At 40.6% G+C, this 20,364-nt stretch overlaps 1 protein-coding gene across 4 annotated transcripts in view; it reads left to right on the top strand.

Moving 5' to 3' along the window:
* The first annotated feature begins 246 nt into the window (after positions 1-246).
* Positions 247-20,364, top strand: part of TTC39A (tetratricopeptide repeat domain 39A) — a 52,352-nt gene continuing 32,234 nt past the window's right edge. The window contains exons 1-4 of one of the 4 annotated variants that reach the window (XM_081010833.1): positions 3,761-3,844; positions 6,007-6,189; positions 7,152-7,256; positions 19,529-19,660. In XM_081010833.1, the coding sequence (XP_080866959.1) occupies positions 6,131-6,189; positions 7,152-7,256; positions 19,529-19,660 (296 nt within the window). In that variant the 5' untranslated portion in view covers positions 3,761-3,844; positions 6,007-6,130. Of the gene's footprint in view, positions 675-3,747; positions 3,845-5,936; positions 6,190-7,151; positions 7,257-19,528; positions 19,661-20,364 lie in introns of those variants that run through there. The other 3 variants (XM_081010832.1, XM_081010835.1, XM_081010834.1) reach the window with 3 other exon arrangements.

The following is a 20,364-nucleotide window of genomic DNA, read 5'->3' as shown; positions in this document are numbered from 1 at the left end:
GTGTCCATTCTGCAAGGGAAGAGGGGAGGAGACGTTATTGCTGTTGTGAAACGTGTGCAGAGAATTGGGAAAGGTGGACAAGCTCTGCCAGATCTAAGTAGCCTTGGCTAATGGATGAACTGGTTTAACCATTGTTATGGGGGGGCACAAGGGGAAAAAATAAAGAGGGAGGAGGAGGAGAACAGCTTCCCTTGGGAGTACCCTGGCGATGCTGTCTTGGAGCTTCAGTTTCCTTCCTGTCCTGCCAGCCTAAACCTAGAAGCTCCCTCTTGCCTGAGCTGGCGCCACACCCTTGACCCGAGGCGATGAGCTGCAGCTGGGGCTGGTTTCCTTTATCACGCCGGTTTATCAAGTACGCGGCTGCCTCCGAGAGACCTGCAGAGGGCGGTCGCTCCCCTGAGAGGCCTCAGGATGAGGAGGGAGCAGGCGGCGGCTGCGGCCGGCAACTTTATAGGGGAGGAGCCGCCACCCAGCAGCGCGGGGACCTTGCTCTGGAGCCGCCTGCCTCCACTTTCCCGGCGTTATGAGTTTGCCGCTGGCTTTCGAGGCGGAGCGGGATTTTTTTTTACCTCAGCAGCAGCTCGCTTCATCTCGAGACGAGCCTAGCGGAGCCTCATGGACGCGCAAAGTAGCTGCAGAAGCAGCAGCAGCAGCAGCAAGAAAAAGGAGCTGAGGTACTTACTCTGGGGGAGGTGGATCCTGCCTTCGGTTTAGCTAGGTTGGCGCGCTTGTGTTTCACGAGCAAGCTGCCTTGGCAGGCAAGAAACCAACAGGTGAAGCTGTTCCCGGCATGCATGTCGACATTTGCAAATAAACCTGCCGGGAAGCTTGCAGCTGCTGAAGCTTGTTTGCAGCTGCAGAGTTTGTTTGTTGTTGTTGTTGTTGTTGTTGTTGTTGTTGTTATATCTCGCGTTTTCTTCCAAAGGAGCTCAAGGTGGTGTGTGCCTGGTTCTCCCCTGCCTCATTGAATCCCCACAACCGCCCTTTGGGCTGAGAGGCAGCGACTGGGCCAAGAGCCCTTGCCTCCCAAGTAGTAGTAGTAGTAATAATAATAATAATAATAATAATAATTTATTTATACCCCGCCCATCTGGCTGGGTTTCCCATAGCCTGACACTCATAACCACGACACCACACTGGCTCTCATATTTAGCATTGTTATGTGGATTGAGTGTATTTCCCACCCCACTTCCTGACTGTAAACTGCTGGGGTTTGTGTGTGGAAAAGCATTAAATGTAAAAAGAAAAAAGAAAGGTAGTAACCCTGAGGTGAAACCGAAATAGAGTGTGTATGAAACCCCTGGAGAGCTGCTGCCAGTCACTGTCAACAATACTGATGGACTAACAGTCTTACTCGGTGTAAGTCAGCTTCCTAAATTCCTAAGGCGGTTACATAAATGTTTAGAAATGGCAGGTGAAAGGGGATGCACTACAGTATTGCCACTTTATGTAAGTTAAGGAAACATATATTGTAGGTACATACTTTCCTGTCTTGATGTCAGGTGAATCTACCGCCAGCCTGAAAATAAATGTTGCAAGCAAGTGGGATTCCTGACCTCCCTGCTATGTGTGTGCAAATTTCTTATTGTGCAAATAAGAAATATTTAGGGTGTGCATGCTAAATTTTGTTCTTGCTCAGGTGCCATATTACCAAAGTCTGCCCCTTGTTTCTCCTAATGTTCAACTGAAATCTACCCTTCTGTAACTTAAGCCCCATGTCCAAGTGTTTTTCTTCTGTTTTGTCTTGTATCAGTGGTTTCCCCTGAAAAACCTGTGTTTTACTGCAAACGCTTTTCTCCTAGCACTTTCCCCGGGAAAACCTGCGTTTTACTGCAAACGGCAATCCAGGGAAGATTTGATTGCTGTTTGCTCCAATTCAGCGGTAAAGCACAGGTTTTCCCGGGGAAAGTGCTAGGAGAAAAGCAACAACAACACTCGGACATGGAGCTTTAAAGTCTGGACCTGTGCCCACTGGGTAGTGAATGGTGATCCAGAAAAAGGTGGCAATTCCAGGTTTTCCCCATTTTGATTAGCCCCACTGTGTCCACCTTCTGATTGTGGTCTCCAGTATGTTCAGATCAAATTACAAAATTCTTGCTATATGAAACTGGTTGCTAAGTAATGAGGAGAAAGCACTTTTCACGTGCTCCGAAGGTACCCTTTTCGTTTTTACTTCAAATATTTTCAGGGCTAAGCTTTGCTGTTGGGGGACAGGAGGTGGGAATGCTGGAAACAATGTTCCATCCTTATCCCACAAACCCAGTTTTTTAAAACCCTAGAATATTTCTCTTCCATCACTGCCAAAAGCTCAGTGTGTTTGTGTGTGAGAGCCTGCTTAGGTTGAATGTGCTGCCAGCTTTCTACAAAGCACAGGAGGAGATGTAGACCTATTAAATGTTAAACAGGACTTGGTAAAGGACAGGATATGCCAGAATTGATGATCTCTTTAATGTGCTTATTTGTTATTGAATTATTTATAAGCTTTTCAGTTGGCTAAAATGACAGAGACAGTTAAAGAAAATTACACTTGATCTTAGTCAAAAGGCCGAGAAGAAAATTAACAGTTGTGGAGGACCATTGTTCATTTTCTCTCTAGTTTTGGCAAGTCATGAGTTGACTGCTCATATTGGATTACTATGGTACCTCGGGTTAAGAACTTAATTCGTTCTGGAAGTCCGTTCTTAACCTGAAACTTTTCTTAACCTGAAGCACCACTTTAGCTAATGGGGCTGCTGCTGCACCGCTTCTGCGAGATTTCTGTTCTCATCCTGAAGCAAAGTTCTTAACCTGAGGTATTATTTCTGGATTAGCAGAGTCTGTAACCTGAAGTGTCTGTAACCTGAAGCATATGTAACCCGAGGTACCACTGTATTGTTCAGTTTGCTCTGTTTTCATAAAGTCTTCAGAGGGTTGAGAAGGGCTCTGTGCAATAGGTCAAAAGCTGTTGAGCACTTGAATAGGAGAGAAAGGGTTTGGGCACAATGCTGTATGAAGGAAAGCCTTTCATTCGAAAGCATGTCAAAGTGCAAGTAGATAAATAGATACCGTTCTGGCGGGAAGGTAAACGGCATTTCCGTGTGCTGCTCTGGTTCATCAGAAGCGGCTTAGTCATGCTGGCCACATGACCCGGAAGTTGTACGCTGGCTCCCTCGGCCAAAAAAGTGAGATAAGTGCCGCAACCCCAGAGTCATCCACGACTGGACCTAATGGTCAGGGGTCCCTTTACCTTTATTCTTCAACACTGTCGCTAAGAGTTTTCCCATTTTAGAGATGTGGTGCCATGTAATCACTGATAAATTTGATCCAACTTGTACAGGGTTGAACACTGTTGGATTAAGTTCTATAAGGTGTTTTTTTTTAATTTCCAATCAGCTTGTAGCAATCTACTCAAAATATTTTTAATATTTAGTATCATTCTACTATTGAAACTCCTTGATCTAGATCTTTCTCCCATTTGTCTTGTAAATCTGGAAGACTGAAAGTTTTAAATTTAACAGCAACAAAAAAAGTTTGTCGTCAGATATATAATGTAATAAGTATTTTCTACTTTAAAACAAACAAACTCAGAGCCAGGACTACGTTTTTCTTGCTACTCTGTTCAAATTCTTTCCTACAAGCTGTGCAGCATAACAGCAGCACATTAAATGGTCATAGGTTGTCCAGAATACACTTCCTTTATTTTTAATCTTTAATGTCTGTTGCTTCTTACTTTCTCTGCTTTATGACTGTATTCTGTGCCCCAGGCAGGTGATAGAGGTCAGGAGGTTCTCTGTCATGTTCTCTGGGATGCTGAGGACACTGTCTAGCCTGGTAGCCGCCTTTTGCACTTCCTCCAAATGCACAGGTATTGGCTCATACTCCAGTATGTTAGTGGTTATGCTCAATGCATTCAACCCAAATTCAGTGTGTTTTTCCAGTATAGTATTTTTTTATGTCCTGAACAAATCCACTGCCTGTTTCTGTAAATCAAAATCACAAGCCAAAGCAGCCTACTTTGCTCGTGATGTTGCAATAGCTAACCCATAAATTAGGTTAGAGAAGTTTTATAATTAGCCAATGGACTGCATAATATCTGGGCACCTTCTGATAGAAAAATGCACAGTAACTACACTTTGAAGTGGAAATAAACTTTGATAGGAAATAAACGTTGCTATTTCAAAGCCATGTTGTAAGTCCATTACAACAGCTGGGAAATTTAAAAGGAAATAAATATTACTTTGCATACCAAAAAGTACAATAGCTGATGGGTTTGCTAGTTTAATAGTTTATCCATAATCATCATTGTGTTTAGGACTTAAGAAATACACTAGGGTTATTGGCTAAAGCATTTCATATATATTTAAAAGTAACTGAGCTATTCAAATGTCTTTTATCTGGGGGCAGTGATGGGCCGGATGAGGGCTAATAAACTCAATCTCAACAAGACAGTGGTTCTATGAGTCAATGTGGTTCCCAGTTCCAGGCATTAGGTGGACAGCCTGTTCTTCAGTGGGAGTGCTGCCCATATAGGAGCAGATTCATAGATGAGGGTGATTCTTGATTCCAAGCTGTCACAGGAGACCCAAGTGACTTAAAATGGTGAGACGTACCTGCGCCCAACTATTGCTGGTTCACTAGTTATGGCCGTTCCTGGACTGGAACAGCTTAATGCCAGTTATCAATGCTCTAATAACCACCCATAAAGAGAAATGCAACATTCCATAAGCTGCAGGTGGTACAGAATGCTGCAACCTGGCTGTTGGGCACAGCTGACAGGGTCATGTTACTTCAGTTCTGAAGATACTGTAGTGGCTGCCATTCATATACTGTACCAGGCCCGCTTCAAGGTGTTGGCATTAGTCTGTAATTAGTTTTTTTTTAAATAAAAAAAAATAGTAATCCTTTTATGTATTTCCTAGTATGTGCTACCCCAAACCTTAAGAACTGCTGAAAAGTCTCTGCTTGTAGTCCCACTGGCTAGTGTGGTGAGTAAAATGGTGATATGAGGCATGGCATTTGCAGCACTGGCGCCCCTTTTACAGAGCTCCTCACTGAGATATGAGAATCCTCCACATTAGCTGTTTTCAGACAACAAGCAGAAACATGCTCTCCATCCAAGCTTTTGGAACCTGGTTCCTCCACTGGGAACTGCCCAGTTGGTGTTAAACTATGGCAGGGCCTTTCCAGTAGTGATTCCCCACTTCTGGAATAGTTTCCCTGGTGAGGAGAGTCTGTCTTCCTCATTATTGACTTCAAAATATTCCTGTTCACCCAGGTATTAGAAAGCAGAAAGATACCATTCCTAGCAACCCTGAAATAATTCATTGAGAGACTGGTTGTATTTAGAATATTTTAAATATTATTTTAATGATGTGTTTGCCACCCTGGACTCCTTTGGCAGGAAGGCTGAGATATAAATTGAATAAATAATAATAAGTATCATGTTGGTGTTGATTCTGGATGGAATTGAGGTCTAGTGCTGCAGTTTTTTATAATGGATGTACAATTTAATTTTGTTACATGTTTTATCTTGTTTATACTGCATGTTGTGCTCTGTGCTCTGATTTGGGGGAAGGGCAGGGTATAACTGCTGAAATAAAGCAATTGAATAAATACTAGATGCTGCAGTGGAAATTAGCAATAAATCCATTGCTAGTCAAATATTTATGACTTTTTTTTAGTTGCCAACTGCTGTAGTAGTTGAAAGAAGGAACCATATTCCTGTTTTGTGTGTTTTTTAAAATGATATCGTAAGAACTTGCTTCTATGTTTGATGTGAATGTGTCCGTGTCAATTAAATACTTCTGGAAGTGAGCAAGTTAAGTTTGGTCATGAATTATGAGATGCTATCCTTTGTGTTTTATTTATTATTTCCAGATAATTTTTGAGTGCACAAAATGTTTTGTAGTTCTTATCTCATTTTGCTTAGGGAGGGAAGCAATTCCAGTAGGTGCACTGAGGTCTATTGCTTCTTTTTAGTAGTTAATGTCTTAATTTAATATGAAATTATACTAATGGTATTTTAAGGGCCACTACATTTAGATCAAAGGACAGAAAGATAATGACATTACTAGGGGAGCATGAAGAACATGGAGAAGGAAGCAGTTGAGTCCATGTGAGCAATTGAAGATAAGTTGCTTGTTAAAATACCATGGAACAAGAGCACATGAGACCCATCTCTATGCTTATATCACAATCACAAGACATATTGTAAGTACATAAGAAGAGCCTGCTGGATCAGGCCAGTGGTCCCTCTGGTCCAGCATCCTGTCCTCATAGTGACCAACCAGATGCCTGTGGGAAACCCATAAGCAGGATTAGAGCACAATAGCACTCTCCCCCAGCTGCAGTTTCCAGCACTGGCATTCATAAGCATTGCTGCCTCTAACTGTAGAGGCAGAGCATAGCCTTCATGGCTTGCAGCCATCGATAGCCCTCTCCTCCATGAATTTGTCTAATTCTCTTTTAAAGGTTAGTGACCATCACGGCCTCCTGTGAGCTGCATGAATACGTAATTTCTTTCATTTGTCCTGTAAAGAAGGTGTATATACTGCTAATTGTTCTGGAGGTTGAAACTTTATCTCAGACTCTCTGTATCATAGAAAAATGGTGGAATAGTGCTACTCTTAATCCTTTTCCATAATTGAACAGTGCTCAGCTTCTGACAATCTATTACGTATGTTGTGTAGTGCATTAAACTATTTGAGGTTTTTTGTGTTTCAATGCGTTGTTACGCATTTCAGGTTTATTTCTTTTTTTTTAAAAAATAGAGCCTAGAACAGGAGCACTCATAGGGCATGAGAATCCTCTGGTACATTTTGTTGCAGGTCCTACTTGGAGATGCACAAGCGCAAAATGTTGCACCTTTCACATAATTTTTTTAAAAAAGGCAATTTCAAACAAGATTGCCTGATGATATTTTCTAATATGGTGTTGATGGAGTAATTGTGCTTCGTATGTGAAAACTAAGGGTGCAATCCTATGCGTGCTTACCTGGGAGTAAGTTCTATTGAACTCAATGATTCTTACTTCTGACTAGACATGTACAGAAATACACTTTAAGAAAAGCATTCTAATAGTTAACATGCTGACCTTTGGGAGGACGGGACTTCTTTTTCTCATTCCGCATTGGAAACAGAGAAGTTAGCATTAACTCTTTTCTCTTTTTCCAGATCATCTGCACAGGACTTAAATGTTGCTCTCAGTGAATGTATGGCAGCTGTGGATCTGTTTCTAAATAACAAATTCCAGGATGCCCTTGTTTCTCTGCAAACTAAGTAAGCTTGTTTATTTCTTTCTCTAATTATTGTTAGCATTTGTGCTTGACAAGAGAGGAGGGTTTTTTTCCAAGCTATGGTGCTAAAATAACTAGCTTTTACAAGTCTTTCTGTATTGTTGCATGCCACTCCAGTCTCCAAGCAGTGCGAGATTCCAAGGGTTCTAGGCGCCTACCAAGGTTTCATGTTTCCTTTGGAATGAGGCACAGCAGAGACTGTGGTGTCTTTATAATATTTGGTTTATTTACACATATATACAACCTGAGCTTTTGTGATGGAGGAGTTCACAGCATTAACACCCCAAGAGGGTCTTGCTGCACCCATAGCCGCAGCCTTGGATTCAAACAGAAAATAAAACATGGCTCTGTCTCTCTCAGTTTCTAGCTTGCTACTTTCTGGGTTCTAGCTTCTAGTTCACATAACTCAACTTTCCACTCTGACCTATTGTCCTTCAAACTACCCACAAGTTGAGGTAGAGGGCCCCATCCATTTGCTCTCTCTCACAGATCCACTTCCTTTGTTCCCTTTAATGTTCTACTGGGAAGCTAACCTGACTATTCCAATAATGAGAAGGGGGCCCAGGCATTCAACTTCACCCACTGTGTGTGTGTGTGTGTGTGTGTGTGTGTGTTTTCAAAGGAACATAGGAATCTGACTCTCTGATTCTCAAATTATTTTTTAACCTGAAATGAAAAGCATTGAATAAGCCCCAGTGCAAGTATTAATACTCAGTTTCTGACAGAAAACTTGTAACTCACTTCCAGACCTGGTGATGTTGTATCCATTTAGGGATGCAATGTACCACCAGCCGAATAGCTGAATAAGTTGTACAATTAAACATTTTCTTTTTTAAAAATATTTTTATTTTTCAAATTTTCAAAAACAACAGAAAAAAACATTCCATTTAAATTTACATCCAATTCCAATCTTTGTACTTTTTTGGACTTCCCTCAGCCTGTTGGAGAATTTTTCATATTATCACTATTATTCACATTTCTTCAATCTGTATTGCATTTTAACAATCTTAATCTTATCGAATCTTATAAAACAATATTTCTATCAATTATTATCACAGAACTTCTTGAAAACCTACGAACGTTAATTGCTCTTCACATATACTTTTAATATACTCTGTAAATTTATTCCAGTCCTCGGTGAATCTCTGGTCTCGTTGGTTCCGAATTTTCCCCATGAATTTGTCCATTTCTGCGTATTCCATCAGCTTCATTCTCCATTCTTCTTTCGTCGGGATTTCTTCCTGTTTCCATTTTTGGGCCACCAAAATTCTAGCTGCTGTTACTGCATATAAAAATAACTTCTCATCTTTCTTCTTAATATCATTCCTTAATATTCCTAACAAAAAAGATTCTGGCTTCTTAACAAAAGTATATTTCAACATTTTTTTCAATTCATTATAAATCATTTCCCAGAAACATTTCATTTTTTTACAATCCCACCACATATGATAAAATGTTCCTTCTTTCTCTTGGCATTTCCAACATTGATTACTAACTTTATACATCTTCCCAAGTTTTACTGGTGTTACATACCATCTATATATCATTTTCATGACATTTTCCTTTATTGTAGTACATGTCATGACATTTTCTTTTATTGTAGTACATGCAGTGAACTTCATTCCTTCTTTCCACAATCTTATCCAATCATCAAATTGTATGTTATAACCAAAATCTTTGGCCCACTGAATCATAGCAACTTTAACTTTCTCATCCTTTGTATGCCACTCAAGTAATAATTTATACATTTTAGATAAAATGTTTACATCATCATTCAAAATTTCTTTATGGAACCTAGATTTTTCTTCTTGAAAACCTCTTTCTAACAACTCTTTTTTAAATATCGCATTCAACTGAAAATAATGTAACCAACCAATCATTTACATATTCTTTAACTTCTTCATATGGAAGTTTTTTTGAGAGCTTTAAGAAGTAATGAAAAGATAAAAGGTGTGACAGTTGGTTGTAAGGAATATAAGGTAAAAGCCTTTGCTGATGACTTGGTCATAACAATAGAAGAACCTATCAAAAGTGTAAAGGAAGTATTAGAAGAGATAGAGCAATTTAGACAAGTTGCTGGTTTTAAATTAAATAAGAATAAAATGAAAATAATGGTTAATAATATGGATCAAGAGATAATAGAAAGAATACAACAACAAATAGAGATGGAAGTGGTTAAGAAAGTTAAATATCTTGGGACTATGTTAACTCCCAAGAGTATTGATCTTTTTCAAAACAATTATGTACCGACATGGAATAAGATTAAGAGGGACCTGGAGGTGTGGGGGAGAATGAAGTTATCACTTTGGGGAAGAATTGCAATGATAAAGATGAGTGTGCTACCAAAAATGATGTTTTTATTTCAATCAATACTGATAATTAAAGGAGTGACAATATTTAAAGAATGGCAAAGAATTATCTCAAGATATATCTGGCAGGGCAAAAAGCCGAGAATAAAGTTTAAGATATTAACAGATGCAAGAGATAGAGGAGGCTTTGCCCTGCCAGATTTAAAGTTATATTATGAGGCTGCATGTCTTTGCTGGGTAAAAGAATGGATAAAGTTAGAAAATATGGAATTATTGGATTTAGAAGGTTATGATAACAGATTTGGTTGGCATGCATATTTATGGTATGGGAAAAAAAGTGCATAAAGGTTTTGAAAACCACATCTTTAGAGGTCTGTTGATTGAAGTATGGAACAGGTACAAAAATTTATTGGAGTTCAAAACTCCTCACTGGCTGTTGCCATTGGAGGTAATGAGTGTTAAGAAGATCAATATGACTGGGAGATGGATTACATATGAGAATTTAATAGTTAAAGAAGGAAGTACAATTAAACATTTTTTACTTAAGAATAATAGTTGTGATGTGCTCCCACATTTTACTAGTATCTGTGCAAAAATAACCCTTAGTGTTTAAGGATTCTTTGAAAACACTTGCTTGGTTTGCATGACATGGTAATCCAAACAAATGTGCAGGATCCCAGACAGGAGCTCACAGCCACGTTGCTCCTCCTCAGTTTTTTTACTTGTGTATCAAGCTGAAAGAAGCCAAAATTTGGCTTAATGTGTTGTCTGAGCCTGGGTTCATGGTTAAGCTCACTCCATGGTAACCACGAGCTGCAGCCAAGAACAAACTATAGTGTTGTGTGAATGAGGCCACTAAATAGAGAAATGTAGTATTATCAGTCTGGTAGTTCCTAGTGCTACCCAGTTGTTGGTCTTCCAATGTAAGCTATATGTGGAATTGAAAATGACTAGGCATAGCCACATGGGCAAAGAAGGGATAGAGTATTAATATTAGCCTGCCTGATTAATGTCTATTTGCAAAACTAATACAAATATTTTTTTAAATAAAAATTTGCATTAAAATGTTTTTATTTAAAATTAAATTCTATCACACAAATATTTCAGTTTCTTTTTTTAAAAAAGGAAATCATTTTAGTTCAAATTAAATAACTGATTTTTAAAAAGAAAATAAATATGCCGATAAAATGATACCAGTGCAAAAGATCATAGTGAATGTATGCCAAAGAAGATGCCTCATAATAGGCTTCATTGCACATGTCAAAATGCCTCTTTAAAAAATGTAGAAAAAAGCACTAAGTTGATCAGTACCTGTACAGATGTTGCTACTGTTGTGTTCCTTAGCAATAAGAATTTGATTTTGTTTGAAGTCTGGAAAGAGATGGAAGAACTGCAGGAAAAACAGAAGAACAATGATATGATGACAATGTATTGTAGGTGCCTCATAAAAGTGAATGAAGACAACCTGGCTGTTCTGTAGTAAACAACTTATTTTTATTTTATTTTAATTATTTATTTATTCAATTTATATGCCACCCTATGCCGCTTTATAGGTCAAAACCAGCACTTTGAAATAGGCCTGGAAACTAATTGGTAGCCAGTGCAGTTGGACCAGGATCGGTGTAATATACTCAAACCGTCTTGCTCCGGTGAGCAACCTGGCCGCTGAATTTTGCACTAGCTGAAGTTTCTGAATCGTCTTCAGAGGCAGCCCTACATATACCGCAATGCAGTAATCTAACCTTGAAATTACCAGAGCATAGACAACAGTAATTAGGCTATCCCTGTACAGATAGGGGCACAGCTGGGTCACCAGCCGAAGCTGATGGAAGGCACTCCGGACCACTGAGGCCACCTGAGCCTCTAGTGACAGCAAAGGATCCAGGAATACTCCCAGGCTACAAACCTGCTCCTTCAGAGGAAGTGTAACCCCATCTAGAGCAGGCGACCTCCCAGTCATCTGGTCTTGGTTGATAAGATGTTGGCAATATTCTTTAACTAGAGCAGCAAAGGAAATAATGTGTGTCCCCCTTCATTAGCTTTGGTAAGGTGGCTGCTTCTATAAAAGGGAAAATACTTGATTTTACAAAGGTGGAAGCTGCTACAGTGGTACCTTGGTTTACAAACTTAATCTGTTCTGGAAGTCCGTTCTTAAACCAAAGCGTTCTTAAACCAACGCACGCTTTCCCATAGAAAGTAATGCAAAATGGATTAATCCATTCCAGACTTTTAAGGTAAATGTAAAGGGACCCCTGACCATTAGGTCCAGTCGTGACCGACTCTGGGGTGGCGGCACTCATCTCACTTTATTGGCTGAGGGAGCCGGTGTTTGTCCACAGACAGCTTCCAGGCCATGTGGCCAGCATGACTAAGCCGCTTCTGGCGAACCAGAGCAGTGCACGGAAACGCCGTTTACCTTCCCGCCGGAGCGGTACCTATTTATCTACTTGCACTTTGACGTGCTTTCGAACTGCTAGGTTGGCAGCAGCAGGGACCGAGCAACGGGAGCTCACCCCATCGCGGGGATTCGAACCGCTGACCTTCTGATGGTTTAACCCACAGCGCCACCCACGTCCCCTCCAGACTTTTAAAAGCAACCCCTAAATCAGCAATTTAACATGAATTTTACTATCTAACAAGACCATTGATCCATAAAATGAAAGCAATAATCAATGTACTGTACTATAAAATAAATAAAACAGTGTTGTAGATGATAAAAATGAAAATTAAAAAAAATTCTTACCTGCGCTGATGATAGTCATTGTTTGGATGCGGGGCTTTTATCCATTTCCTCAGTCACACAATCAATCAATCAGTAGCAGAACTGGGATCCACACAGATCCACCCCCCCCCCACGCTGTTGCAGGAAATACTCCCTAGAAAGTGCGTCTCCCGCAGGGGCATGGCATGGGGGGAGAGTTGCGAGCCTTCCAACCAGATGGCTGGCAGGCGTGCAGCTTCCCTCCCAAGCCTCTGCAGGGATTGATCTCCTCTCGCAGCGGCATGGGGGAGAGTTGCAAGCCCACCAACCAGCAGCTTCCCTTCCTCGCGTCTGCGGGAAACACCATGACAACCCCCTTCTCCGCTGCTGGACAACAGAAGTGTGGCACTCAAAACGGAAGTGCACCCCTGAATGGAGTACGTTTGTATACCAAAAAAAATACGCAACCTGAAACACTCATTTTTGGATTTGAAGTGTTTGTAATCCAAAAAGTTCGTTAACTAGGCTGTTTGTAACCCGAGGTACCACTGTACTTGCAAGTTACGAAGTTCTTGAAATGCTGGTACGCCAGTTACTGTTTCTTAAAATTCTCCAATGGTTATTTGTTGCTCATTTTAATTTACAACTACTACTTCAATTTGACTGCATCTTTCCCTACTAAATTATACTTAGTTGCTATGAACAACTTTACAGAGAAGGATATAATTGAAAATGATTGTTCAAAGGTTGCATGACGTTAGCCAGCTTTGTCTCCCTATTTCCTCTCCTCCCTACCCCCCCTCCAATTTTCCGTTTTAGTCCCATGTGGAATGGAATATGGTGTACAGTGGTACCTCGTTTTAAGAACAGCCCTGTTTATGAACAATTCGGTTTATGAACTCCACAAAACCGGAAGTAGTGTCCCGGTTTGTATATGACAAAAAATATATCTTTTATTGAATTGGAATGTCACTACATTTGGCAGAGACAGCCATAATCTTTTGGCTAAGCTCTGCTCATCTAGCAGCAGCACAAGGAGCAGGGTGGATAGATAGAAAAATGGCAGCTCTAGGATATGAAAGCATATGTGGTCTAACCTGGAATAGGCAGGACATGCAAACAGATACTTCTCTTTAAATGACATCCAGTCTTTTTGGATGCTATGTGCAAAGTGGAAAATATTACTGGGGCCTGGGAATTAATGGGAAAATCTGCATTTATTCAAACCTTTATCTATATATAAAAAATCATTGCATATAAAACTTGAGGGGGGGCGCCTGCAAAAGTGATGGGAGCCACATCTTTGTTTAAAAATGTTACACAGTTCATCACAGATGGTTTTGATTATTGCTTAAATGAGCCCCTGTTGAATTGGTTTAATGAGATGACTAGGTATCCTTGGATTTTACATGTGAATTTATTTCTCACTGTTAAACTACTTTAACTTAGAGAGTCAGTCAACTCCTTTTTTTGTCTTTGAATACAGAGTGATGGCCCCAAAGAGTCAAAGGGAGAAACAGGGAGCTTAATTTAACTGCAAATGAGCTTCATTATTGACACACTCCTTGTGTCAAGGGAATGGTGGTAGAAGTGGGGCAGGCATATAATAATACACAGTATTTTCTTTCAGAGACATCTGTTCCTCATCATTCACTCTTTCAGTGTCCTGTGAATCTAAATGGGTTTTCATGGTCTATAAACACACACGTTCCCTCTCTTTCTCCTAGTGGAAAATACTTACTGCCTTACTTTATCTGACAGCAGGCAAGAATTTACCTTTGATAATATTTCAGGTTTATTGCTAAGTACCATTCTTGTAAAGCCACTGAAATAACTTTTGATGCACCAGCTTTGTTAAGGAAAAAAAATACTAGCAATATGGATAGGCTGGTGATCGCTATTTATTTTGTGTGGTGGTGTCCATAGGACTGCATCCTTGTGGAGAAGGAAAAGCAGAAGCTCACTGGGGAGCTATGAAGCATATAGCCATATCATATAAAATTAGCATATTCCATTTGTTTGATAAAATTTTCCCTTGTGCCAGAATGTTTTAGCTCCAGATACCACTTCACCTAGGGAAAATGAAGTATTAATTATATTCTGTATAATCATAAGCTGCAAAACTTTGAAGAGTGTGGGGGGGGGAGAGTGATACAGGATTCAAGGAGCAAACTGCATGAGTGTGAAGGGCTTTGTAAAAATAGAGAAGTGGGTTCTGATAACACTGGTAACCCTATTGCATTTCAGCTTTTTGTCCTTTCAGAGCCCTGTATCCCTTGAAAGGTGCATGAGAGGTGGTGGTGCTTGGGGCAGTAAATGATTCTACATCTGTGAATCCCTAGGTTTGGCATAGTTACACTATTTATATTTCAGCCTTCCGTGTATTTGCTGAGAGAGACACTAAAAGGTAAAGGTAACCCTGACCATTAGGTCCAGTCGCAGATGACTCTGGGGTTGCAGCGCTCATCTCGCTCTGTAGGCCGAGGGAGCTGGCGTTTGTCCACAGACAGCTTCCGGGTCATGTGGCCAGCATGACTATGCCACTTCTGGCGAACCAGAGCAGTGCACAGATACGCCGTTTACCTTCCCGCCGGAGCAGTACCTATTTATCTACTTGCACTGGTATGCTTTCGAACTGCTAGGTGGGCAGGAGCTGGGACTGAACAACAGGAGCTCACCCCTTCACAGGGATTCGAACCACCGACCTTCCAATCGGCAAGCCCTAGGCTCAGTGGTTTAGACCACAGCGCTACCCTGTGGTTTAGACCACAGTGCCCTGAAAGAACAAGTTACTGGCTTCCTACTAGTTTCAGCCTCTGAATGACACTGTGGGTGGTTAATATCAGTGCCACTGTGTATGTTGGCTGGTTGCCTGTAGATGCAAGAGACACATATAGATAGTGATGAATAATTGGTTGCATATTCTATTTTTTTAAATGTTTGATGTTTTGTTGTATTTTTATATATGCTATAAGCTGCCGAGAGCGGCTAGGGAAACCCAGCCAGATTGGTGGGATATAAATAAAATATAATTAATAATAATAATAATTAATAATAATAATGTGATTGACCATTCCTGTGACTAGGTACTAACTAGAAGCTATTGGCAAGTGATTTAAGGAGTGTTGCCATTGTGTTGGTGTTCACTTTCATGTCTCAGCCCCACTTCCCACTGGTAGTCCCATTGGAATATATGTTAGAGAGTCACCTATTGGGAAAGATGATGCTTCCACCCAAAATGACCATTTTCCTCTGTCCTAGTAGGTGTCTATTTTCTCATTGAGCATGCATAAATTGAAGTTAGGATCACTCTGTTAGCTGCCTAGCTCTGTTTCCTTTGCCAAATGCTGGTGGTGACACACCAAATCTGGTCGCTTCATGCAGGGAGGACTTATGAATCTTTTAGGAACAGGTAACTCAAAGGAATATAAAAGGTTACTTTCTTCTAGCTCATAGAAGCTGATGGGCAAAAGCTATTTCAGGATTTAACAGTGTAGATGAAAGCTTCTTTGTAGTCCATATATTGTAGATTAAATGTCAGATCTAGTTATTAGGTTTCTCAAATTCTGATGTCATTGTTTTGATATGAATCAGAATAATGCACTGAATTTCCTGATGATATTGAAGATAACTGATCTGAGTGCCTGCCAGTCCTGACAGAAAAGCACTTTGCTAGCTTTTTATTGAAAGACCAAGACTATAACATAAATGCTATTTCAAAGTTTTTATATTGCCTTAGTAAATTGAATTGGTATTCATGCATCATGTAATGCCTGTCTTGAATGCAGGAACAAGGATGTATTTTATCTAATTTATCTAGGTTTTGTGTTTGCCATTACACACCATAGAAAATACCTGAGAAATATATAAAATGTAGGTGCAGCACAGGAATACAAGAATACATCTTATGGACAGAGAAAACAAAAACAAAAGCAAAACAATGCTTTTATCTTGCCCAAACATAAAGGTAAACTAGTGTTTCCCAAGCTTCTGAGTTCATTTGTTAAAGATGTAATGAGGCTCAACCCAAATTCTTAGGAATGTAAATAAAATAAAGTAAAATAAATCAGTATAAAATCCACATTTATTTATAATCAACCACCATTCCTAGGAATCGTAGAATGTAAAAATTCTATGATGCATTGCAGGGGGTTGGACTAGATGATATTTGGGGTCCCTTCCAATACTATGATTCTATGATTATATAAAAAAGAAACTAAACAACTAAAAAATAACAACACCTGTATACAATTTTTAGCAGTAAAACAGCATGTTATGAGAATACTGTAATATTGTGGAATCAGCTTATTAAATGCAGAGGTTATTCATTCACAAAGGAGATGCACTCTGTACCTGCCTGTGCCCTTTATTTATGAGGCTCATAGTTCCTTGTTAATTTGATTGCACTATACATCCTAAACTGCTTTTCAACCTCAGGCCTTTTTCTAGCTCTTTTGACCCTCAACTCCAGGGGGTCAATATATGTTGGCAAGCCCAAGTAGACAAGCTAATAGGTTATTGGCTTCAGTACCACTTATAACACATTTTATGATTGCTCTGTGGTATAACACACCAACTATCTGTACAAATATACTGCAAGAAGCAGTAGCAACCTTTCATTAAATGGTTGTATTTACAAGTAACCTCATGGGCTAGTAATGGGTTTGATTTCACAGTGTCATAAATGTGAGGTGGAAAGGCTTTTGCCACAAGGAGAAAGTACCTCTGTGGACAAACCTTAAGGGTATGCTGTGATTATCTCCAATTTAACATATAAATAAGATCTCTTTGTGAGTCAGACAAATCCCTCTCTTCCCTCCCAATGCAGATTGTTCCCCACAGAACAGTTTGCTGTGCTTTATTTAGTGTAATTAAATGTCGATTAATAGCTCCTCCTTTCCTTACTTTGGAGACTGTAATTTAATTAAGGGTTTGTCCCATTCTTGTACAGTGGTGCCCCGCAAAACGAATGCCTCGCAAGACGAAAAACTCGCTAGACGAAAGGGTTTTGCGTTTTTTGAGTTGTTCCGCAAGACGAATTTCCCTGTGGGCTTGCTTCGCAAGACGAAACGTCTTGCGAGTTCTTGGAGTTTGTTTCCTTTTTCTTAAAGCCGCTAAGCCGCTAATAGCCGTGCTTCGCAAGACGAAAAAACCGCAAGACGAAGAGACTCGCGGAACGGATTAATTTCATCTTGCGAGGCACCACTGTATTCTGTGTTAGTGTAGCTTTGCTGAATGCAAGGTCTCTAGCCTGAGGAACTGCTGTTTGGATGGTGAGGAGTCAAATAATGGAGAGATGAGAGAACTTATATGTCCTAGGGTGATGTAATGGTTCTAGGGGTTGCTCGTGCGTAAGCCGGTGCAAACACCTGGCTGGATTGCCTGAGTGAACCTTTTCTGTCCGGACAGCCACTCACCCATGGCTGTCTCAATCGCTGGCAGAATCCATCAGTGGGCGTTTCTTAAACTTCTTCCAGCAAAGAAGCTCTTTGACGCCTAGTCTCCTCCTACTCTCTCTGCGCGGAAGCCTTCTGCGCAAGGAGGGCGTAGGCAGCGGAGGACCTCTACTCTCCCCGCTGGTCCCCGGCAAGGAGTCATGGAACCGCCTCGCCGCTTCCCCCATCTGCCCCCCTTCTCCACTGGTGCTACGCTGATTCTCTTCCCCAGAAGATGGGCTGCCTCTCCCAATCCCGGGACGCTCTCTGGAATCCCTCTGGATTTTGCTCTCTCCCTCCGGCACTGATGGCAGTTCCCTGACAGGTGATAAACTGGGGGGCTACATCTTTTGGATTTAAATTTGCTTGAAGGAGATACCGTAACTGTTTGGAGGAAAAAAATGCCCACAGATAAGAAGTTGCTTTGACAGGAACCAATAGCAACAGTCAAAACTAAGAGGTTCCTAGAAGGACCATTTAGGATGTATTAGATGACAGAATGCAGCACGCAGGTCTTTGTGTGCTTTCTGACTGGTAGCCCAGTCTTTGTTGCATTCCCCTCTTTCTATTTTTTCATAGTAGTGCAAATAACTAGATGACCATATACCAGTGCAGTCAATTGTGTGAACCTTTACAAGTGGTCTAATAACAAAGGATCATAATAGATGACCCAACCCTTAAAAACATCTTTCAAGATAGTCTACTTGAGTTGCCACCGCCATCCAACACATGCAGACATACTTGTGGGGGATGGGAGAGAAAACCCATAGGAGTGGATGACAAAGGGAGTACATGTTCTAAGCACTGAAAACCAAATCCAACAAAAATTATAACCAGAAAATTCTGTAGAGCAGACAGAACTTTAGTAAAAATTTGAGCTTGGTCTCTTCAGTATTTCTGAGGTAAGCACACATTACAGTAATAGATGTTAATATTAGGGATTCCATGTCTGGTGCTAAGATGTTTACTTCAGGAGGTATCCTTTCAATGTGTGTTGCAGGATGTACAGACACAGCTGTTTTGTTTTCAAACATGTACAAGGGCTAAAGTTAAGTCAAGACCATGTACCATCATGCTGCCTCTTAAAAGCAGTTCAGTATCACCGTGGCCGCTCTTCTTATATCTCTGCTTGTCTGATCTCTTCAATCTTGATAGGATTGTTGGACTGAAATTTAAGAAATGAGGTCTACAGCAAAACTGCAGTGTTTATTCTGTGCTATTCAGAGAAGCGGTTGTGTTGTGAATGGCACTGTGATGTTCAAGGACAAAGTCCAGTTCTTTAAAGGGAGGGGAATCTCCAACCCGTGGACTGAATGTGGCCCTTTAGGCCTCTCTATCCAGCCCTCAGTTTTTCCCCCAGGCCATGTCCCATCACACCTTGCCCTTCACCTTCCTAGAATGCTCTTGCTTGGCTGGAATGCGTCCTTGAAGTGTGGTAATGCCTCTTGCTTGCCTGGATGGACTTGTGTGCATGGAAACCTGGTTTTTGCACGGCTGGAATGTAGCCAACTGTACAAAGGAAAGAGTCCCACCTATTATTCTGTACCTTTTTGCTCTGGCTCTTCCCACCACTGACATGTGGTCCACAGGAAGTTGCCCATGAAGGAATATGGCTCTTGGGCTGATAGGTTTTCCAATCCTGCTTTTAAAATATCCTTCAGTGATCCTGGGTGTTGCTGCTTCTAACTCTCCACTCCCTTGACCTCCTACCTTTAATGCCATTGTTTTTGTTTTCATTCCTTTACTCTTTATTGTGGCTTCTGTGAATATCATAGAATAGATGTATCTCCCTTTAACTTGTTTCCCACAGAACAAAGGGGAGTATGTATCATGCACTGACATATGCCACCATATTGGAAATGCAAGCCATGATGACCTTTGACTCTCAGGACATACTGAATGCTGGAAACACAATGAAAGAAGCTCAAGCCATATGTCAGAAGTAAGCACAGAGAATTATTCTAGATGGTCAAAAGCATAGAATAAGTACATAAGACAGCTTTGCAACAGTAAGAATGAAGAAAATGTTTTAGTAGAGGAAAACGCTAAAGGATTCTTAGGAACCTTCATGTGCCACCAATAATTTTTTTTGACAGTTGGATTCCACCATGTATAAATGCAGTCATCTACATTAAAGTCGAAAGGTATAATTTTACTTGCACTTTACCTACATATGGCCACATGTAAGCCATTTCGGAAATATTTATTTATTGTCATGCAGCCAAAATGACAATTGTGGGACTATAAACACTATAGAATAACATACCACTTTAAACAGAGGTTAATGTTTATGTCAGAAAATGCTTGAGGTGACCACATAAAGGCATTGAGTCCCAACTGTTCCTAGTCATAAATTTTAACACATAGAAATATAATGGCAAAATTTAGTATGCCGAAGTACAGTGGTACCTCTGGTTACATTCTTAATTTGTTCCAGAGGTCCGTTCTTAACCTGAAACTGTTCTTAACCTGAAGCACCACTTTAGCTAATGGGGCCTCCCACTGCTGCCGCGCCGCCACCACGTGATTTCTGTTCTCATCCTGAAGCGAAGTTCTTAACCCGAGGTACTATTTCTGGGTTAGCGGAATCTGTAACCTGAAGCGTATGTAACCTGAGGTGCCACTGTAATATAAAAGATAATTGAA

The sequence above is a fragment of the Podarcis pityusensis genome (genome assembly GCF_964106645.2).
Source record: "Podarcis pityusensis genome assembly, chromosome: 6".
In the NCBI taxonomy this organism is placed as follows: Eukaryota; Metazoa; Chordata; class Lepidosauria; order Squamata; family Lacertidae; genus Podarcis; species Podarcis pityusensis.
This window is presented reverse-complemented; position numbering and strand designations above follow the sequence as displayed.